This window comes from Mustela lutreola, chromosome 12, assembly GCF_030435805.1.
Source record: "Mustela lutreola isolate mMusLut2 chromosome 12, mMusLut2.pri, whole genome shotgun sequence".
In the NCBI taxonomy this organism is placed as follows: domain Eukaryota; kingdom Metazoa; phylum Chordata; class Mammalia; order Carnivora; family Mustelidae; genus Mustela; species Mustela lutreola.
Window position 1 is genome coordinate 32,529,628 of NC_081301.1, and position 22,081 is coordinate 32,551,708.

General features: G+C 48.9%; 1 protein-coding gene across 1 annotated transcript in view; it reads left to right on the forward strand.

The window, feature by feature from the left end:
* Window positions 1-21,765, forward strand: part of GABBR2 (gamma-aminobutyric acid type B receptor subunit 2) — a 338,485-nt gene extending 316,720 nt beyond the window's left edge. Inside the window, exons 14-19 of the mRNA XM_059142785.1 lie at window positions 4,487-4,597; window positions 7,474-7,698; window positions 9,885-10,067; window positions 12,560-12,689; window positions 16,304-16,421; window positions 19,174-21,765. Of these exons, the coding sequence (XP_058998768.1) occupies window positions 4,487-4,597; window positions 7,474-7,698; window positions 9,885-10,067; window positions 12,560-12,689; window positions 16,304-16,421; window positions 19,174-19,339 (933 nt within the window). The 3' untranslated portion in view covers window positions 19,340-21,765. The remainder of the gene's footprint in view (window positions 1-4,486; window positions 4,598-7,473; window positions 7,699-9,884; window positions 10,068-12,559; window positions 12,690-16,303; window positions 16,422-19,173) is intronic.
* The last annotated feature ends 316 nt before the right edge of the window (window positions 21,766-22,081 follow it).

Consider the following 22,081-nt stretch of genomic DNA (forward strand, 5'->3'; position numbering starts at 1 on the left):
GTGTTCCCCAATATCCTCTACCCTCCCACCCCACTCCAGCTGTCGGGAAGAGGTGGGGTCAGTCCTCCAAGGTCCCTGGAAATCTGGCCTCCTTTAAGACCACTGGGTGCCTTCTAAAGTAGCACAGGATGCTGTTGATGCTTTGCGGGGCCCCACTGAGCCACAAAAGTAGCTGTGTCCTCAGCAGAGGGTGAGCGGGCTGCTGGACCAGACCCTCTGTGTGGGTCTTGGGTGCCCTCTAGCGGCACTTTGGTGTATGACAATGACTCCAATAAGCACTCAAGGGGTGGCGGCTTTCCACGCCCCCAGTGTCCTCCCTCTCCATCCCCCAAACCTACCCTTTGCATTATCCAGTGCATGCGTTGGACTTCTCTGACCCCTCTGAACTCCAGTCCCAGGCATGATTAGAACATATCAGAGAAGAAAAGGCATAGCTTTTACAGTGGGCTTTTATCACCATTTTGCGGCCACTGAAGGAGTGTGATTCAGGTACAGGGGTACTGACCAGTCAGACTCCCCATCTCCTAGCCCCAGGAGTACCTGAACCTCATCACTCCTAAATCCACCCCAACCCCTGCCACTCTGATCCACGTACGGTGTGCCCAGACATGGGGTCGTGTGAGGGTGATGTTAATGACCAGGAGATTTTTGTGGCTTCTTCCTGGATCAGCGCCTGTGTTGTGTGAGGATAGGGCAGAAACAGCTCCGCCCACCCTTCGAATGCTGAGTTCTCTGGGCTCTCCCTTGATTTTGTGCTGCCCTCTCACCTCTGCAGCCTAGGCTGTGTTTAAGCTTATTGAGATGGGGGGGAGTGGGGGGCTAACAGACCCGGATGTAGGGATTTGGTCAGAGCAGACCAGGATGGGGAACTTGGCAGGGGGCGAGGGTTATTAACAAGTTAAAAGATAACTCGGAGAGAACATCAGCTGCAGAAAGGGGAACAGAGAGCCAGCAGCAGCTCGAGGACAACTACCGAATGGAGTCTTAGTCAACCATGAGGGACATATGAATCACGGGTGGAAGGCAGTTGTTTAGAAAGCAGAGGAGATGTGGAGCGAGGGTGCAGGCAGACTCGCTCACCGCCTCCTGGAGTGCTGGGCTCCAGGACAAGCCCGTAGGTCAGTGGTATACTGGAGCAGGTTGAAGGACCAGGTCGACTCGTGACGGGAGGCGGTGTGTACCTTCACTGCAGCTCTTTCCCACCCGACCAAGGGCGTGCGGATGTGAGGAGAGGGCTCGGGATTATTCTGAGGACCCCAAAGGAAAGCAAGGACCGTGGGATGAAGGCCCAGGAGATCGGTGCAGCCACTCACCAAGAGTGGGAGGGGGTGGGCTCTCTCTCACTGGGGATGTAAGAGCCTGACAACTGCTCTTGGCTTCTGGGGAATAGAGTTTTCATAACATTGAACAATGGTATATGACAGCATCAGTCCTTTCTACACAGAGAATCTAAGAGTCCATCATAAATTATTGCCTTTCATTGGAGAACAACAGCTACTATCATCATTAATGGGTTTGCTATTCATGCGTGACCATAATGGGCCTTTGCTGTTGCATTCTGATGTCTGCTGGGTTGTCAGGCATTAGGGAAACCCAGGTTTCGCTTTTAGAAGTCACTGTTGACCTTCGCACCAGCTCCTTTCGCCATCTCCTCAATTAAACAATGAAAAGACATCAGGAAACTCCTACCCCCTTATTAGAATCCAGCCCAGCTCCTGGGTGGGTCGCAGCAGAGGGGCCATCTCTGGCCTGTTGACTCCGACTTGGGGTCCTAGAGATCACCTTCTCCTGGCTTGTCTCACCTGAGAGCCCACTGCGGCCACAGCAGAGGCCTCGGGGAACCACTTGAGCCTGTGTGTGGTCTCAATGACCACAGAACCAAAGTGGCAGAGCTAAGGGACCACAAAAGGAAAATCAAGCCTGGGAGATCGTACCAGGCCTGAATGGTCTGATTACAGAATGGCCTGGGTGCACAGGCCCCACCTCCCTCGCCCTTCCTTTTTCTATTCCCCAAATAACAGGAGCCCAGACCACTGCTTGCCTCAAAGGCTAGGCCGAGAGCAGGGCCGAGAGAAATAAGACGCCCACTCCCACTTATCTAAGGCCTGCATTCCACATCTCTAGATCCCACCAAAATGTCCCTTTTTCCTGGTGAGTGACTCTGGGGATGCCAACCTGTTACCTTCAGGCCTGGGCTTTACCCTGGGCCTCTACAGGACCACTCTATCCCAGACACGGCTCTTTGATGAGACACCCTCAGTGGGGTATCTTCTCTAAAGGCAGATAGATTCGCAAATATATGTTCAACTTTACTTTGTTATTGGTGGTGCATGGATATAGAAATTCTAACACTATTTTGTGTCTATTTAGTATTGAGCAAATGAGTGACTATTTTGGTATTGTGGGAAACCAGCGATCTCACTGTGAGAGAAGAAAGGTGCAAATATGGAATGGGAAGTTGCAAGAACCCTATGGCATAGGGGTTTTATTTACACCAATCTTAAAAAGATGGTAGAGCAAAAAGGATAGATACATAGAATCATGATGGCTGGATGGGTAGATTAGAGAGATCAGGGAGGGAGGGAGGAAGGAAGATCCTTGAAGTATTGATATCCTTGGAACAGTGAGCCCATCTAGTGCCCAGATCTTGGTTTCTAAATATCATTCTCCATCAAAAAGAAACAAGACTCTCCAGAGAAATGACTGATTCTGAGGCTGGGGAAAGGAAAGTACAAAGAAATAGAGGTACTTGTTGTGCCAAGGTGTAGGAAAGTGTTCCCCCAAATTATGGGGATGTATTGGGAAAACACACGAGTCTGCACAGGGGAGTTTCCCACTGACCAAATCTGGGAGAATCTGAGCATCAAAATAAATGATAGTAATGGAAATGGAAAAGGAACCCCTAAATGCATTCCAATATACATAAATAAATGAGAGGAAAGGAAAGATCTGTTTACAATGGAGTGTCAAGTATTTAAATGAAATGATAGAGTTTTAAAAAAAAAAAATCACCATTTTGTGGCCACCGAAAGAGTGTGACTCAGGTAGAAACCATCACTGGATGCTGAAACCACTGAGTTGACATTTGTGGGGGGAAATGGGACACTCACACAGTCTCAAAGTATCTCCCACAGAATATTTATTAATTACAAGGGGGAAATGGTACTTCTGAAGTGGAGAGATCTGGCAGACATCACCTGAACCAAATGGTCATAGTTGACATCACCAGTAGTGGGGCAAAGTGCCATCAAGTGCCACTGAGGTGAAGCTCCAAGGAGGCAAAAACAACACTTTACATAGGATTCCTACCATGAATGCATAACCCAAATCTAATCATGAAAACACATCAGACAAACCAAAACTGAAGGATATTCTACCAAATTACTGAACAGCATTCTTCAGAAATATCCACGATGTAGAAGAGCGAAATAGGTAGAGAAATCATCAAAGATTAAAGGAGACTAAAGTCATGATAAGTAAATGCAGGATGTGGTCCCAGATTGGGCCCTGCTTTGGAAAAACCACAATTATTTTTAAGGACATTATTGAGTCAATTGGCAAAATTTGAAAATTGATAGCACATTAGATACTGTATTAGCTAAATGTCCTCAATTGGGTAAGTATATGTGGTTATGTAAAAGAATCTCCTCATTCTTAGGAAGTACTTGCTAGATATTTAGGGGTGAAAGGTCAGGGTATCTGCAACTTACTCGTAAATAATTCAGAAAAAAATATGTAGAATATACATTTTTGTTGTTGTTCTCTGGATGTGTTTTTCTTTTCTTCCCACCATGTGGCTGATTCTTGCCCAGTTTCCCAGTTCAAATTCCTGAGAGAGAGACCATATTTGGATAGGGTCCTTTCCATCATCCCTCTTTGAGCAGAACACTGCACTAGGAAACCTCCTAGGTCTCTGACCAGACTCTGGATTGGCTACCTACCAGGGTGGTCAGGTACCCACCCTCTGTCCAATCAGCTTTGGCCCAGGATGTGTCATGTGGTATATAACATGGCTGCCCCCATTGCTCCCCTCACTGGGGGTGATGGGTAAGAAGGTCTCCTTAGAAGAGCTTGGCAGGCCCCACAGCTAGCCCAGCCAATGGTTACGGAGTTAATCCCAGAGACACCTGAAGACCTCTTGACATTAACTTGTGCCTTATTCTCACCTTCACTCTTTCAACAAACATTACAGATGTGTGCTCTGGACCAGGTCTCACACTAGGAGACCAGGAAGTGACCTACTCTCTACCCTCAGATCTGACTCCTGTTTGAAAGGCATGAAGAGCACAGATAACTAGAGTGTGGGGCTGAATCATGAATGACAAACAGAAAGCAGCCCCATGAGAACATAGAAGGGGGTCCAAAAGGCCTCCTGGACAAGGGACTAACTGTAGCTCATGGGAGGGCAAGTGGCCGTCAGATGGGGCCCTGGCTGCTGAAAAGGTGCCCAGTGCCATTCCTGGGTTTCTGTTTTCTCTTTGCTCAGCCGGACCCAGCAGGACGGGACATCTCTATCCGCCCTCTCCTGGAGCACTGTGAGAACACCCACATGACCATCTGGCTTGGCATCGTCTATGCCTACAAGGGGCTTCTCATGGTAGGTGCAGAGCGGGAGACGGAGGCTGAGAGGCTGCTTCTCTATCAGAGTTCTCTCTCCTAGGGGCCTCTGTGAACATAAAAATAGAGCCCCCAGAACGAAACACTAACTGCCAGGCCCCTTGTCTCCCACATGGTCTCTCCGTTCCCACAACAAAACTCTGAGATGGGTGTAAATAATGCCCCATTTCACTGATGAGGATGCTGAGGCTTGGTTTCCCAAGGTCACTCAGTAGTAAGAGGCAGATTCAAGAGCTTAACCACAGAGCAACCCCAAAACCTGTGAGAGGGCCTCACGGCAGCCACCATAATACTCCCAGAATGGCAGTCTGTCAACACTTAGTATAAGTTCACACCCCACATTTTACTGGATTCCCTCAAAATCTGTAGAAGGTGAATGGAATCATCCTCATCTTATAGAAGTCAGGCTCAGAGAAGTTAAAGGGCACTAGTAACCTCCAACCTCCAAACCCAGTAGTCTTTCCACTCCAGCCACCTGTTAGAATCAAAGATCATGTACCAAGCCCGCCCCACATGTCTGGAAGGACTTGAAAGGGCAGCTACACCCCATCTTATCCCCCACTGACCCCTGAATCTTCTCCCCAGTCCTATGCAAACCATGCTTCCACTGAAATCCCTCCAGGGACAGGAAACCAGCTCCCATACCCTCCTGAGGTCTTTCCACAGGAAAATTAACCCACCGTCTGCTTCTGTGTAGCCTCTATTTAGAGGCCAAGAATGAAGCTATCTCCAAAGGTCAGAGAAAGTGGGACTTCTTGTCCTGCTCAAATGCATCATTACCTGCTGCTGCTTCAGAGAACTATTCCTGAAGGCCCCCACCAGAAGGGCTTGTGTTAGGGGACCCTAGACAGAAATTGTCCCCCACTTCATACTAGTCGAGACTAGTTTCCATAGGGACTCTTTGAGGACCCCTGGGCCCCAATCCATACCCCACAAGAGAGTGATCCTGAAGGTGCCCACAGGAGGGTCCCAGAGTGGAAATGAGACTTTGAGGACTAGCCAATGGCCCCAGGCTTGGAAAAGGGCAGTCAGGAGACATGGACACTGGAGCTGTCAGAGACAGGTGGCATAGACCCAAAGGCAGATCCATCATCAGTGGGCAAAGTTGCCAGTGGGCAGCTTTCAAGTCCACATGAAAGAAGGATTTTGTTCAACAGAGCAGTGGCCACCGATTTGGTGGGACCCTACCCCCACCCCCCCAAGGAAGGAAGATGCTCCCTTCACAGGAAGCAAGTGGTACCCAGGACTTGAGGCCCCCAGCCCCTGCTGAATAGAGAGAGTGAAACCAGACTCTCCAGGACCCCTCCGGTTCCACCCTCCCTGATCCGAGACTGTGTGAAATGAGATTATGAGGAAGCTGACTGACTCTTCAGACTGCGACTACCGATAATGTTTTGGCCATCCTATCTTCTCCACCTACTTGCAAAAGTGGTTGGAGTCCACCATCTCTCTTCCAGGGAAGCTAATATCTTCAGTCGATCCTGTCAGTAAAAGCTGTATTTGGTAGCACGAGTGTTTTACTGTTTGCAGTGTGCACAAGGAATTATCCTCAGCCCTCCCGGCCCTTAGGGTCTGTGACTAAAATCCTAGCTCCTAGTGCCTCCCGCTCTGAGACCACAGAACTTCAAGACCGGAGAGAGTAGGCCCGGCCCTGCAGCCTGCAGCCCACACCCCTATCAGAGTTTCAGCACTCTAGCCCCCACTGAGCATGAGCTGTGCCCCCTCCAAAGGCCCTAGGGAGAATGCTTTCTTGCTTCCTCATGGTAGCTGATGGCTCAGGCATTCCTTGGCTTGCAGCCACATCACTCCAGTCTTCACCTCCATCTTCCCATGGCCATTTCTCCTCCTCACGTCTCTTACCAGCAGTCCTGGTCAGCTCCTTCCCCACCCACCCACAACACCATTCTGCCTGGCATTCTTCCTCAACCAGCCCTCCTCTTAGACCACCAATGAAGGCTAAACCCTACACACCCTGCTTCAAATCACATTGGACCTACCTCTACCTTGTCCATTTCTGTTGGGAGATATATTGGTTAGGAATAGAGCTGTAGGTGATAGAAAACCCAAAATTATAGTGATCAAAGAGATAGTTAACTTCCCTCTCAGATGAGCAGTCTAGGGCTGGTGGGGTGCTCCCAGAATCTCAGCTCACCCATCTTCACCATACAGTTCCCACACTGTAGACTCAGATGACTTTTTGGTCTAAGATGGCTGCTCAAGCTCCACCCATCACACTTCACTCCATTGACTAGGAAGGAGGGAAAGGAACACCCTTTATAGATACTTTATAGATACCCATTTCCCTTTACAGATCCTTCCCAGAACTTGTACACACCACTCCCACCTACATGGCCCTGTCCTGAACCTACTCTTACATCACACCTGGCTTCGAGGACAAATTAGGTTATGTAGTCTCTATTGTGAGTGACCTTGTGCATTGAGAGGTAATAGACACAGGGGCTCTGCCTTATTAGACAAAAACACCAGACTGGAGTTCTGGAAATACAGTCCACTTTTGCCACTGTATGACTGCGTGGCCTTGGACGAGCCCCTTCCTCTCTGGGCCTCAGGGCTCTCTTTAGAGTGAGGAGAGATGGTCAAGATCATGTCTGGGAGCCCCTTCCACCATGGCCTGCTGTATGTAAACCAGTGGTGGGGCAAAGGAGAACCAGACATTGTAACACCCCCAACTGGCCTTTCTTCAATGTAATTCAACCCAGGACCCCCAGTGGAGAGTGAAGGTGACATCCAGAAGACCTGGCTACAGCAAAGCTGCCAGCCCCCCTTCTCAGAGCAGGAGGTATGTGCCAGCCACCACATGATAATGACTGCTGCCCTTTCCACTCACCATTTCAGTTGTTCGGGTGTTTCTTGGCTTGGGAGACGCGCAACGTCAGCATCCCTGCCCTCAACGACAGCAAGTACATCGGGATGAGCGTCTACAACGTGGGGATCATGTGTATCATTGGGGCCGCCGTCTCCTTCCTGACCCGGGACCAGCCCAACGTGCAGTTCTGCATCGTCGCCCTGGTCATCATCTTCTGCAGCACCATCACCCTCTGCCTGGTGTTTGTGCCCAAGGTATGGCCTGCCTCCCCCATCCCCCCACAACATCCTGCTCTCTGACCTCTGCTCCTGCCCAGGGCTCTACTGGTTTCCTCCACTTCCTAGCCATTTTATGCTTTCTCTACTGGGGATGATTACAGTTCATATGGAAGATTTGGAAAATGCAAACAGGTAAAAATCGAATTTTTCAGAAATCTCAGAGTCTCACCACCTGAAAATAATCACTGTTAATGTTTCGTTTTGTTTTGTTTTTTTTACTAAAAACTAGATATTTTTTATGTGTTTCCTTCCAGCCTTTTTTTCTTTAAGATTTTATCTATTTATCTGAGAGAGAGAGAGAGAGAGTAGAGGAAATAGCAGTGGGAGAGGGACAAGCAGACTTCCCACTGAGCATGGAGCCCTGATGCAGGGCTTGATCCCAGGACCTCAACATTGTGACCTGAGCTGAAATCAGGAGTCAGATGCTCAACTAACTGAAAGACCCAGGCTCCTGCCCCACCCCTGCTGTACTTTTTAAATGGTTAGGCAGTGATGCTTTCTCAGTTACAGCTGTGATTATAACTTACACGTCATTTTATAGTTTGCCTTTTCCACTGTGAATTTCTCCTTTGTGTTTCTCAGTCATAACCACCACTGATGGGAGATGTTCCATGTTTTCTTGTCCGCTTCATTCCCTTATTGATGAGCAGTACAGTCATTCCCAGATTTTTTATATTATAAATGAACTTCTTTATTCATATAAAGTTCATATAAATGAACTTCCCATTTCTGGCTCCATCCTTCAGATGGAACCTCAGAAGTAGCATTAGTGGGTAAAAAGGAATAAATAACCACTTTCAACCGCCACTTACATTTTCCATTTACCTGAAGCCCTGACCTTCAAGACCAGCCTGAGAGGTGTTTTTTGAACCTTCTCCTTCCCTGCAGCGGGCAGGTGAATCAGAGGCCTTGGCATCTTAGGAGTCCCGGCAGTCGGCTGTTCTCAGCATCAGAGAAGAATGGGAGATGGAGATAGGGTGGGAGGAATTACTGGCCCGAGTGGGGTAGGGTGTGCCTTGGATTACGGGGGGACCAGAGATCAGTCGGGGTCCATTGTGCCCTAAACAGATGGCTCATGGCCCCTCCATCCCGTGAGTCCCCAAGCAGCAACTTTCCTGGAGCACTGTTGCCCTATATGCCTGCCTTCTCTGCTTGTCAATGCCTGCCCAGGCTCCAGGCCAACGCCAAGGCCTCTCTGCCTGCATTCTGACATTCTCTCATTCTGGTCAAAGATGTCAGATGGTTCCAAGCCCAGCCCTGATCACTGTCCTCTGTCATCCTCAAGAGCTCCTCATTGCCCTTCTGGCTTCAGAATCAAGTCCCCAGTACCAGGCTGCCTTTTAGGACCCTTGAGACTCCTCCAGTCTCCCCAAAGAACTCTGCCCACCATCCAGACCATCCACCATGCATAAGCACTCTGAGCCCCAGGCCCCCTGCTTTGAATATGCCCCTTCTCCCCCCACCCCCACCCAGAATTCCCTTCCCTCACCATCCTTCAGCCTCACAGAGCCCAGCCCAGGCCCAGAGCACCCACAGCCCAGCCTGCCTCTGATACTTCTGGCCTCTGGACTGTGGGGTCCTGGCAGACAGGGGCCCTGCCTCACCCAGTCCCTGCTCTCCAGGGCAGGCCCAGCGCCTACCTCAGACTGGAAGTGTTTTTTTAATGAATGAGTAGGATGAGGATGAGTGACAGCCTTTTCTCTTCCGCAACAATGCTTTTGTCTGCGACCGAGCCAGTCACAAGTCTGTCCTCAACACTCACCCGTGGCTCTAAGAAGCAGGAGCCTTCCCTGGCCTCCATCTGTTATCTTCCGTGTCACCCTCGGGTTAATCATTTTCCCTGTGGAATGAGGCCTAAGGCAGAGCGAGGCTCAGCTGGAATCAGGCCTGAGAGGCGCTGGTGGGCTCCGCGGGGTGGTTGGGAGGCAGGTGGGGTCAGGCTCAGGAGACCAGACTTCTGCTGAGGAGGAAGGAAACCGAGACTCCGTGCAGGGGGGAGGGGCCTGCCCAAGGTCACAGGCAAGCGAGTGGCAGAGACAAGCCTGAGCCCAGAGCTTGTGTGCCTGCCGCCTCCAACACAGGACCCACTGTGGCAGAGTGGATGGGAGGTTGGAGGGGGAGGACCCCGGGCTTCTCTCTTCAGCCATACCTTGTCCTTTCAGCTCATCACTCTGAGAACAAACCCAGACGCGGCAACGCAGAACAGGCGATTCCAGTTCACTCAGAATCAGAAGAAGGAAGATTCTAAAACATCCACCTCAGTCACCAGCGTGAACCAAGCAAGCACGTCCCGCCTGGAGGGCCTGCAGTCCGAAAACCATCGCCTACGAATGAAGATCACAGAGGTAGCTCCCTGAGCCCCCTCGGCCAGGGCCGCAGCTTCCCAGCTGCCTCCTTCTGCCCCAGGGCTGCTGCTCCTGACTTCCCTACCCCCAACCCAGGACTCCCCCCATATCAGACCGTGTGGTCCCATGGGCTGGGGTTACAGCGGAGAGAACCAGCGGGGACATAAACTAGGCAGAGGCAGTTTTGTCGGAAGCGGCTCGCCTGGCCCAGACTCATGGAGTCCCTGTTTGCCCTGATTCCAAACATCCTTAGGAAGGAAGGAGTTCTTAGAAAGTTGTGAGCTCCCAGATTATAGGAGATTCCTAAGTGTACAGAAGCCCCCACCCTTGATTTTTCACTCTCCCAACCCAACAACCACCCTCATCCATATGACATACAGCAAGACAGAAGGGAGGGAAGAGAAACTTCTCAGGCACGAGAGCTTGCTGAGGCAAACCACATGGTCCTCTTAAGGGTCCTTAACTGGTTCTTCAGTATTCCAGAGAGGCCATAACTAGATTCCTTTATGCCTAAGCCAGACCTCCGATTCTGGACTTTCTATTACCTGGGAGAGGAGAACAGATTACCTTCCCCTTCTTCACCTCTGTTTTTGTGTCCAGGGGTGGGATTGGCCTCTGGTGTGCAGGCTACATATTTCCCCGAGAAACCCTCCTTCGACAAGGGGAACGGGGAAGAAACGAAGGAGAGCGTGTTAGTCAGGATAACTCGCTAAGCTGCTGTAACAAACACGCCCCAAAATGAAGTGGCCCAAAGAAAATATTTCTCTCTCACCTAATGGCCCTGAGGAGATGGGTCCAAGTTGGCAGACAGCTCTGCCTCCGTGGCCATAACTGGGTGAGGCTCATTCCCTCCTACTGTCTGCCACTCCCCAAGGTGCCTTCCTCACAGGGACAGTTAAAGCTGGGGGGAAGGCACGTCCTGTTCTCAGTCGCAAGAGGGGAAAAGGAAGCCCACACAAGGGATGAGCAAGTGATACAAAAATTGTGCGCCTTTTGGGTCTACTCCAGTTACCTTGGCAAGAACTTGCATGGTCACACTTCTATGTGAGACACAGGATTGCCAGTGTCGATGCAGGATGTCCCAGTGATGTTTGAATTTCAGGCAATCAAGCATACTTTTTGTGTAAGGATGGCCCAGACAGTATTTGGGATATACTGGCTCTAAGAAAAATGATGCATCATTATCTGAAATTCAGATAGGACTGGGCATTCCATATGTGTATTTGCTAGACCCAGTAGCCTTTTGGGGAACTCACATTAGTCTGTCACAAAGATCTAAAGCATAGCTGTCCATGCATCTAAGCCGGACTGCTCTAGGATGGAATAGCCCTCCCTCCCACTGGTCACCAGAGAAAAGGAGGAAAGGTTTCTGTCCCCTCAGAACCCATTGCTCATTCGGTTTTAATGTCAGACCTCTCTCTGAGTAGAATGACCATGACTTGACGTTTGACTTTTACTTGCACACTCCAGCAGTAAAGAGCTCCTCACTTCAGGAAACCTGAAAACAAAGCCACTGTCAAAATCCCTAAAGTGCTGGGTGGCTTTTCCTGGAATGGAATCACAATCTGGCCTCCTTTGCTCCTAGCCCCGCAGTTTGAGGCACACAGAACACGGTATCTCTCTCCTCCTCCACGTGAAGACGTATTAATGGCTGAGGTCTTGACATCAGAACAACACTTTACAGTTTATAACTTCCTTACACTATAGTAGAACGTCCATTGCCTTTCCCAGTTACCACCCCCTCCCCCCAACACACACATGTGTGTGCACAAGCAAGCACATGTACACACACACACACACCAGGCTTCTCAAGGGCTAGTCTGCCCCAGGTCTTGCACCTGAGTTTTCTGTAACCTGAAGGCAGTTACAGTCCGTCTTCTAGTCCGTGCCTCTATTGTCCTAGGCTTAGGTGTCTCTGTGAGGCTTACAGCTGACCAGCCCAAGGGTCCTCCCCTGCAAGGGCCCTGTGGGGCATCCGGAATGATAATTATGGCACTTTTATTCCTGTAGCAGGTTAGCCTCATGATGTGTCAGGGACTGGGCTAACCTTTGAGTGCATTGCTTCATTGAATCTCCGCAGTAACCAGAGGTTTGTGCTATGATTACTGCATTCTGTGGATGAAGGAGTTGAGACTCAGTCTCGAGAGCCAGTCAGTCCACAGACAGTAAGGGGCAGCCCTGGGTTTGCCCCTAGACCTGTCCAACCTCAGAGCCCACGCTCTGACCCTCCCCCGCCGCCCTGGGCTGGCCCAGCTGCTTCCTCGAGACGCCAGCCTGCTCTGAACGCATCATTGCGAAGCCCAGGCACCACCCCCCCCCCAGCCCTTCCTGCAGCAACAGCCAGCAGGGGCCCTCTGCAGCTAGTCCCCAGGGGGCCTCTCTGGCTCAGAGTGCCCTCCCAAGGCCCACCTGAGACCCAGTCCCATGACCCTGGGGGCTGGGGAAGGGGCTGGGCCCGGGCCTCTGACCCAGCTGGAGCTTTTGTCTTCCAGCTGGATAAAGACTTGGAAGAGGTCACTATGCAGCTGCAGGACACACCAGAGAAGACCACCTACATTAAACAGAACCACTACCAAGAGCTCAACGACATCCTCAACCTTGGAAACTTCACTGAGAGCACAGGTAGGAGGAGGCGGGGTCCCTGGAACGTAGGGACCTGGGTATCAGACACCAGCTGGCCATCTTCCACTTTACCGATGAAGAAACTGGGGCTTGGGAGAGGTGGGGGGGATGACCTGAAGCCATGCATGCAGAGCTGGAGCATCTGGCATCCACAGTTCAGGGTCAGTTTGGCATCCTACCCTGCCTAGACCCAGGACTTCTGTCCCTCGGTCTCTTGGGTTCCGGGAGCACACGTACATGTCACGGCCAGCAGCCCAGGTTTTGCCTACATTTCGGCCAAATTTTCAGAGATCGTCAGTGTTGTTAAGAGTGCATAAAGTGGGAGGCACCTGGGTGGCTCAGTGGCTTAAGCCTCTGCCTTCAGCTCGGGTCATGATCTTGGAGTCCTGGGATCAAGCCCCGCATCGGGCTCTCTGCTCGGCGGGGAGTCTGCTTCCCTTCCTCTCTCTCTCTGCCTGCCTCTCTGCCTACCTGTGATTTCTGTCTGTCAAATAAATAAATAAAACCTTTAAAAAAATAAAATAAATATTCATCGTTTAGGGCAGTTTCATTCATTATTATACAGCCAAACAAGGGTCGTAATATAGCTGTTAGGAAATGGGGCAGACCTATTCATGCAGATATGGAGAGCCCTCCCAGTGAAAATAGCAGATGAAAGTAAGCATGATGCACATAAATGCACACACATCTGCACGTGTCTGTGTGCATGTGCCAAGTGCGTTTTTTAAAAGGTCTGGAAGAGCAAAAAACAAATTGTTAACAGTATCCACCTGTGTGAAAAGGAACAGTAAGTACAAAGTAAGAGAGGATTCATTTAGTATACTTCTCTGTTTGCTGGCATTTTGTCAGTATTTATTCATTAATTTGCTATAAAATTACTTTTAAATCAATGAAAAATCTTTAGTTTCTTTTTTTGTTGTTGTTTATAGTTTCTTTTATTCTCATTACCTAAATCCTAAGTATTCTTATTATAAAAGCAAATTATGAGGGGTGCCTGGGTGGCTCAGTGGGTTAAGCCTCTGCCTTCAGCTCAGGTCATGATCTCAGGGTCCTGGGATCGAGCCCCACATTGTGCTCTCTGCTTGGTGGGGAGCCTGCTTCCCTCTCTCTCTCTCTCTCTCTCTGCCTGCCTCTCTGCCTACTTGTGATCTCTCTTTCTGTCAAATAAAGAAAATTTAAAATCTTTCTAAAAATTTTTTTTTTAATTATGAAATTCTTAGGGTTGGGTTAGGGTGGAATGATTGCAAAAAAAAGTTTGAATTAAGATAAGTTACAAGTCAACTGAAAGAATAAAAATTATTCACAGTAACTTTAGTATCTGGTAAAGGTGGGCATTTCAAATTAGTGGAGGGAAATGAATCATTCAATACATTTAATGGGGATAGGTGGGTAGCTATTTGGAAAAGAATAAACTTAAATCCCTTCATCACACCTCACACAAAAATAAAGTCCAGATGTATAAAGGATTTAAATGTAAAAAGTGAAACCATAAAAGAACTAAAAAGAAAGAAAGAAAGAAAAAAAACCCACAGGAGAATTTTTTTTTTATAATCTCAGAGACGGGAAAGCCTCTCTCAATTTGATGCGAAACACAGAAACCACAAAAGAAAAGGTTGATAAATTTAATTGTAAAAAAGAATTTTTTAACAACACAAAAGCCCTCATAAGTCATCAAAAAATCAAACCAAGCCAAAAAATATTATAATTCAGGTAATGTGCTTATTTTCTTACATATAAGGAGAAATTTATATAATTTATATGAAATATGTATAATTATATGTAAATTAATTTACAAAAAAAGAGCAACACAGAAGAAAACTGGGCAAAAGAGACTTCTCACAGAAGGAAGTGCAAGAGATTCATATGCTTATGAAAAGATGCTGAAGCTCACTCCTTATTAAAAGAATGTAGATGAGGGGTACCTGAGTGGCTCAGCTGGTTAAGCTAAGCAGCTGCCTTTAGCATAGGTGATGATCTCAGGGTCCCTGGAATGGAGTCTCTCTCTGACCCGCCTTCCCCTCTGATCCTCCCTCTCCCTTTGACCCTCCCCCACCCCATTGCTCCTGCTCTCTCTCACTCTCCAAAATAAATAAATAAAATCTTTTTAAAAATTCAGATGAAATCTTGAGTGAGATACCACTTTCACCAATGAGACTGGCAAAGACAAGAAACCAAAAAGTTACAGAGTCTGAGGACACAGTTGGGAAACATTGCTGGTTGAAATAGAAATTGCTCTGACCCAACAGTTCCAGTTTGGGGATTTATCATAAGGATATGCAGTCAGCTCTCATTATTCACAGTGATTGTCTCTGATAAAGTTGCTGTGAACCATGAATTAATAAGTGATTACTAAACCACTGCTCCTGAGGGGGAATACAGGGTTTGGTTCCTGCAAGGCTCTCTCGAGTTGACATTTTGATCAACCCATGACATAACTTTGTTGTATGTGTGTTTCTGTTGAAGACGTCTTATTTAATATACAATGTTGATTCGTTAACATTGACCTCATGGTCAGCAGTGCTATAAAGTATGCCTGCACGAAGCCCATCTAAGCCATGTATTTTCTCCGTCAGGCACGTCACAGGTGTCTTGCACTTGGACGTGCTTTATAGGACGTGCTTTGTTGACCGTGAAGTCAATGTAAATTTTTCAACATTGTGTGTGTCAGCAAATGACCGTGAAAGCCTTACCGGTATTGATTGGGGTTACAAATAAATGTTAGCGAGTGGGCGAGTTCACAAATACAGAATCTGTGAATAAAGAGGATCCACCGTACTCACATGGGGGTAAGATGACATTCACAAAGTCACACACTACAGAAAGACAACTAAACCCCGGTGCTTCTCCAGATCCCTGGGGGAGGGGGTTATATTTAATATTTCTTTGAATCTCTCTAGATAGTTCTGAAGCACAGAGGGTTGCAAAAGCATGCACATCACCACATTTTGTGGCTACACAGTATTTCTTTGAAAGGGGGCCCCATCCACACATGAGTATGTAACTAATCCATTGTTACTGGAAATACTCAGATTAGTCCCAACCCTTTTTTTATATTATGAGTAACGCTAATTTGAACATGTTACGCATAATCTCATTATTTCCTTGGGATACATCCCAGAAGTAAAAATTCTGGGTAGAACACTTTTTTTTAGGGTTCAATGCTTATGGACAAGTGACCCCCCCCCCGAAACATTATGCCAATTTGTACTCCCACCAGCAGTTTACTGACCATTCTTATTCTTTTCCATCCTTGGCAGTCTTATGGATATATATTTTTTACCTTGGAGGGTTATTTCCTCTGTCATCACATCCCTGTGCACCAGTGAAAAAGGCCTTTATATTAGAACTTTTCATTTCCAAGTTATGTTGCTTACATTGGTTAACTTGATTTTTTCTTGGAGAAAGGAAGTCCCCAGGATGCCATTTCCATCCCTGGTTAGAAGCTTCTAGATTCACTGCCTTAGTCCCAAGAGAGACTGCAGAAACCACAGCTCTGAGGGGATAATAGGCTCTTTTGCATTCTCTCTCCTTGGGCAGCATCCTAGAAAGACTGCATTTTTTTCTTTTTAATGAAGTTAACAGAATGTGTTGTGATCTTGTTGTTTTGCATTCAGATGGGGGAAAGGCCATTTTAAAAAATCACCTCGATCAAAATCCCCAGCTACAGTGGAACACAACAGAGCCCTCTCGAACATGCAAAGATCCTATAGAAGATATCAACTCCCCAGAACAGTAAGTACTTTCTCCTTGAGAATTATTGCAGAAGAGCGTGGTAGTCCCGCACAGCAATATCAGTCTGCCCGGCATTTTCACATGCCTTATTTTATTTAAACTCCACAGCAACCCCATGACACAGGTCAAATTACAAGCCTCAATTTACAAATGAGAAAAAGAATATTCAGAAAGAGGAGGGGACTTGTCAACCCCCACCCAGTTCTGAAGTGCAGGAGATGGGATTTGAACCCAGGTCTGCTGACCGTCAAGCCCACCAAGGCACAGTGCCCTCATTATACATAAAATTTAACCTTGCTAAATGCACTCACTGCACAACTATTCACTGACACCTACTGTGTATCAGACATAGAAGTGATAAAAACCGGACAAAAATCCCTTCGTGCGCAGAGCTTATATTCTGCCCAGTGGCACAAGAACTTCTTTTAAAAAGCAGCATCTAGTGTATTACATCATAGGTGCTTTGGAGAAAAATAAAGCAGGGGAAGCAGTCAGGGATTGTAACCTTTAATAGAGTGATCAGAGGAGATTCAGTGAGAAGGTGGCCTCTAAGCGAAGACCCGGACATCTCTGTTAGCTTTGTTCCCACTGGCAATTTTGAGGTCTTCCTTTGCTCATAGCAGCTTGGAAGCAGAGATTAGAAATGTCGACCCCGGCGCTGCCGACCCTCGGGGCTCAGTCGGTTAAGCATCCAACTCTTGATTTCAGCTCAGGTTGTGATCTCAGGGTCGTGAGATCGAGCCCTGCTTTGGGATTCTCTCTTTCCCTCTGCCTCCGCCCCTACCACCCCCTGCCCCCACCCCCCGGGTCACTTTCTCAAATAAATAAATAAATAAATAAATCCTAAGAAAGAAAGGAAGGAAGAAAAAAGCGTCAACACTGAAACTTGCTCCCCGGGAAGTGACAAGCAGCAGAGACAGCCAAATCACCAACTATAGTGTAATTTGAGGCCCTTTGGTGTTAGGGCCAATAGCCTTCTCAACCCAGTTAGCTCCAAGGCTTCATTGGCTTACACTCCAGAATGATCATTATGGTTCTCTGGCAGTCTTCAGCAGTTTACTTATTAGTACCCCCCACGAGAGTGTAAGCACCTTGAGGATAAAGTGTGCGTCCCTCCCGTATTCTTTGGACTGAATGCAGGCTCCTGCACTGAGTAGGTGTTTGGCAAGTAGCTGTTGAATGAATGACTGTGTAAATGGGACCCCAGCAGACAGCAAAGTGCCATGGCTCTGAGAGCCTCAGACCGATGGCCGCCTTGCCCAGGCCTTAGTCCTTCCAGGTCAGAGTTTATTCCTCAGCAACTCTTTCCCTGGACTCTGCCAGCACCCTCTGGCGTTCAGGGGTCAGTCATAGCTCAGAGTACACAGACAGGTTCAAGCTGAATTTCAAAAGGAGATCTCCAACACACAAACCTCGCGAGCACTTGTGACGTGTCCTTGGTAGACACTCTCCAGTGCACAGGGAATGAGGGGGGCACCGCATCTGTCCCCCTCCATCTCAGGACCCCATCAGTGCCATAATACACACAAGGGCACACCTGTTGAGATGAGGTGGCCCCCTGTGAGTTGATCTGCCTCCCTCACAGAGCTCGTGCTCCCTCACCAAGCTCCTTTCCCAGAAGAAGCAGGAGACCCGCCTTCCCCACTTCTGGCTTCGTTGTCATGTGCAAGTTACATAAACTCGGTACCCTTCCCTAATCATTATAGTGGAGAATAGCAGCACTTCTTTCACTTACTGGGTTTGTGTGAAGATCTGGGGGTGGGGGGAGGTCCCCACCTGAGCGGTCAGGCACTGAGGACACAGGGGGGCCTTAAGGATACTGAGAATGCAGCTTCCCAGGTACGAGAGAGAGCCACACAAGATGCACCTGGGAAGAGCCCAGACCCCCCACTCTCTCTCACTCTCTCTCCTCTCTGTCTCTCTCTTTCTCTCTCACACACACACACATACGCACACGCGCACGCTGCCATGAGTCACACACCACCCCTGCCTCTCCCCTGCCCTGGGGCTTTTCTGGCTGTGCTTCTGGGAATTTACCCAGAACACTGGGAGCTCAGAGAATGAAGGAGCCCACTCTCTGAGGAGTTTGAAGTGGATAGTGAAGGGGAAAGAGTTCATCAGATCAGGAGGTAGAGAGAGTATTCCAGGCTGGGGGAAAATTGTGTGCAAAGGCAAGCATGAGTGGCCTTTAGCAGTGTTTTAGGGGAAACTAGCCGCCCAAGTAAGGGTTTGGGTGGTGAGTGGGTAGAAGTTTCACCTGGAGAATTAGAAAAAAGATCCTAGGCAGCTGGCAGAGGAGCCAATGAGGAGGCCAGAGCAGCGAGAAGCCCCGCGGTCCATTTGGAGGCTCGTGAGAGTAGAGTGAGAACCGTCTGGCAGCAAAGACCCATGAGATAAGCAAAACCCGTTCTTAGGAATCGCCACATGCTCAGGAAGGCTGCGTCCCCTTTGCTGAGTCTGTCTCCCTGGTTCCTCCCAGGGCAGTCAATGGCAGGTGTAGGTCTGTATTAAATACCTGCTAGATCGGTAAATGGCTAGATGATGGGATGGACAGATCTTGGATTCGGGATAACTGGTCTCCACCGTCAGCTTCTTAGCCAAAGACAGTCCAAGGAATATTCTGGTGAGCGACCAGAATACTAAAACTAAAACTCCTAAATACTCACTAAAACTCCTCTCTCCCTCTCCCCCCTCCCTTCCTCCCTCCCTCTCTCTCCCCTTCTCTCTCTCTCTCTCTCTCTCCCTGCCACAGCATCCAGCGCCGGCTGTCCCTCCAGCTCCCCATTCTCCACCACGCCTACCTCCCATCCATCGGAGGCGTGGACGCCAGCTGTGTGAGCCCCTGCGTCAGCCCCACCGCCAGCCCCCGCCACAGACACGTGCCACCCTCCTTCCGAGTCATGGTCTCTGGCCTGTAACGGTGGGAGGCCTGGGGCCGGGGCCTCCCCCATGACAGAACCACACGGAGCAGAGGCTACGGGAACACTGTCAGCTCTGGCTGCGGAGCTGCTGGGCGCCACGGCTGGCCTTGTGGGACTGCTCGATGGCACTCAGGTGGACAGGATGGGGGCACTTGGCACCTGACCTCGCGCCTTATTTGTGAAGTTTTTATTCTTTCACAAAGAAGAGGAACGGAAATGACTTCTTCCTTAATGTCTGCGAAGAAGGAGGAGCTGGGATATTTTGAAACTTTGCAAAAAAAAAAAAAAAAAAAAAATCCTAGACAAGGAGCAAATCACTAGAACTCCAGCTAGAAGTCACCGAGTGTCCCTGAGCAGCCTTGAAAAGAGGCGAGGGGCTTCCGGAGAAACCAGCTCTGCCTCTGCACACACATCCCTGGCTGTGGCCAGGCCAGCCCTTCTCCCCTCTGGGGTAGGAGGCGGGCAGGGCAGCCCGGCCCCCAGCCGCCAGGGCAGCCAACCCCAGTCTTTCTGGAACAGGGAGTCTGCCAGGCAGCCAGGCGGCCCGAGGGCTGGGGTACAGGAACAGGCTGACTCACATGCCTCCCGGTGGGACCTTACTCTCTAATAAATGCCACACATTAACACAATAACACCCATTCTGGGACCGTGGGGATTTAGGGCACGTCACTGCAGACCCGCTCTGCAGCATTCACCGACAGTCGGTCACGCACCCACCACGTTGGCCATGTCCTTGTGTTTGTATCAGGTGTTCCAGTAATCAGGGGGACCACCCGAGCTAATCATGGAATGTCTGTTTCCAGCAAACACTCTAAAGAAAGACTGTGCACTTTAACCTCTCATCAGGGCCCAAGGGCTGGCTGGGGTTGGTTTTTTTCCACTGACTTTGTTTCTGACCAAAGTGAATCGGGCATTCTGCTAGAAGACATCCCTGTAGTCGTAGGGAGAGAGTTGCTAGCCGAGGGCTCTCCTTGGCTTCCTGAAGGTGGCCTTCCATCCAGACAAGCCAGGGACCTCGCCCTTTGGGTTCACGGAGGTGACCAGTCAACACACTGGTTCTCATTCATAAGATCACTCTTCCCTTTCAACCGAACAGAGAGTACAGGCCTGGGAGTCAGAAGGACCTGGGCTCCAGTCCTCACTCCATGGCTGACTCCCTTCTTGACCTTGGGAAAGTCCCTACTGTCTCTCTGAGCCTCCGTTTCCCCTCCCCAACAGATTGGGGTTGAGATAACCCCCATCCTGCCTACCTCACAGGGTCTCTCTGAGGATCAAAACTTGATCTTGTCCAGAAAAGCTTCGTACCAAACAGTGAAGCAGCCGTGACCCGTGAGGAATCAGGATGACCGTGACCTTCGGCCCTCACGACCACCAGGGGTTTGGCCCAAAGAAGCTCCCAGCACAGCCCTCTACCAGGATAACCTGGCGGAGAGAGGCTCCCGACGACTTTTGTGACATTCCTAGACAGGTTCATTCTTTGCTAAAGAAAGGCCTGAAGGACAGCGTCCAGGACGTCTGCACAACCAAGCGGTCGCTCACTCCCTAAAGAAACCTAATGGCAGCTTCAACAGGCAGGCAATAATCTCTTCCCAGACCACTGAAGTCAGGAATATATATACTGCTGTCACCACCAGATTTTGACAAAAGGGCCCACAGGAATCTTATCATCGCCAACATTTCAAAAACACCCGATTTCACGTAGCATAGCTTTCCCCTCCCCTCCCCCGCAAAAGAGAGGTTATGGAGGTACTGTAGCTTTTAGGGAAAAAAAAATGTCAACACATCACAGGTCAAATTGAAGTCATCGTCTGTTTTAGGCACTACAAATCGGTGTTGTCACTCACTGTGTATTACCAGTATTGACTTGCTTTCTTGATTTCACCAAAACCAGGTTTAATTTAAAGGACCACATTAATTTTTCCAAGGGAAGGAGACAATTCATTGTACATAATGTATACACACACACAAAAAAATATACCTGTAGAAATATTATTCCAGCATAGCAGGAAACAAAAAGAAACAAAAAGTATTGGACAGTCGGAGGTGTGTGCGTCCGTAACCCGTTGTGACCCCTGACCGTGCACAGTCTTCTAGGTTCACCCACGAAGTATATTTTCTGTCTTAATGATACTGTAGGTTCACCCTTTTTTTTTATTTCCCTGCAAATAACAAGACCCACAGAAGTGACTCTAGCTATCTAACGGTTCTGTTCTTTTATATGCAGCAAACACACCGTACATTTCCGAAGAGGCTTCAGCCTGAAGGCATTTTCCAGTGACGTTAGTGCACAAACGCTTTAAATTAGACCGGGACTGCCAGAATCAAATGTAAATGAGGAATTTCTCGTACCCCTATTGCATGGTATCAATTTTTAATAAATTGTTGCAAATTTGTTTTTATGAATAAAAGGGAAAAAAACTGTCCTCTTTAATGCCTACTCGTCCCAAAATGCAGGTCCAAGCAGGTCCTATTCCTCTGCTCAGAAACTTGGGGGACAGTTCTGGGGTGCCTCCCCAGCATCCTCCCTCCCTTTGGCGGACAGTAACAGAGAAGCCCCACGACCGTGTCAGCTGGGGTGACCTGAGCCGGGCCAGTATGGCTCTTCCCAGGCTTCCTCCTTGCAAGGAAATTTAGTCAGCCATGAGAGAGGAAAAGGAAGCTGATATGGAGAGAAATCGAATCAAGAGATGGATCCTGATGGTGTCTGAATCCTATTCCTGAAGGGTCCTTCCCCTGCTG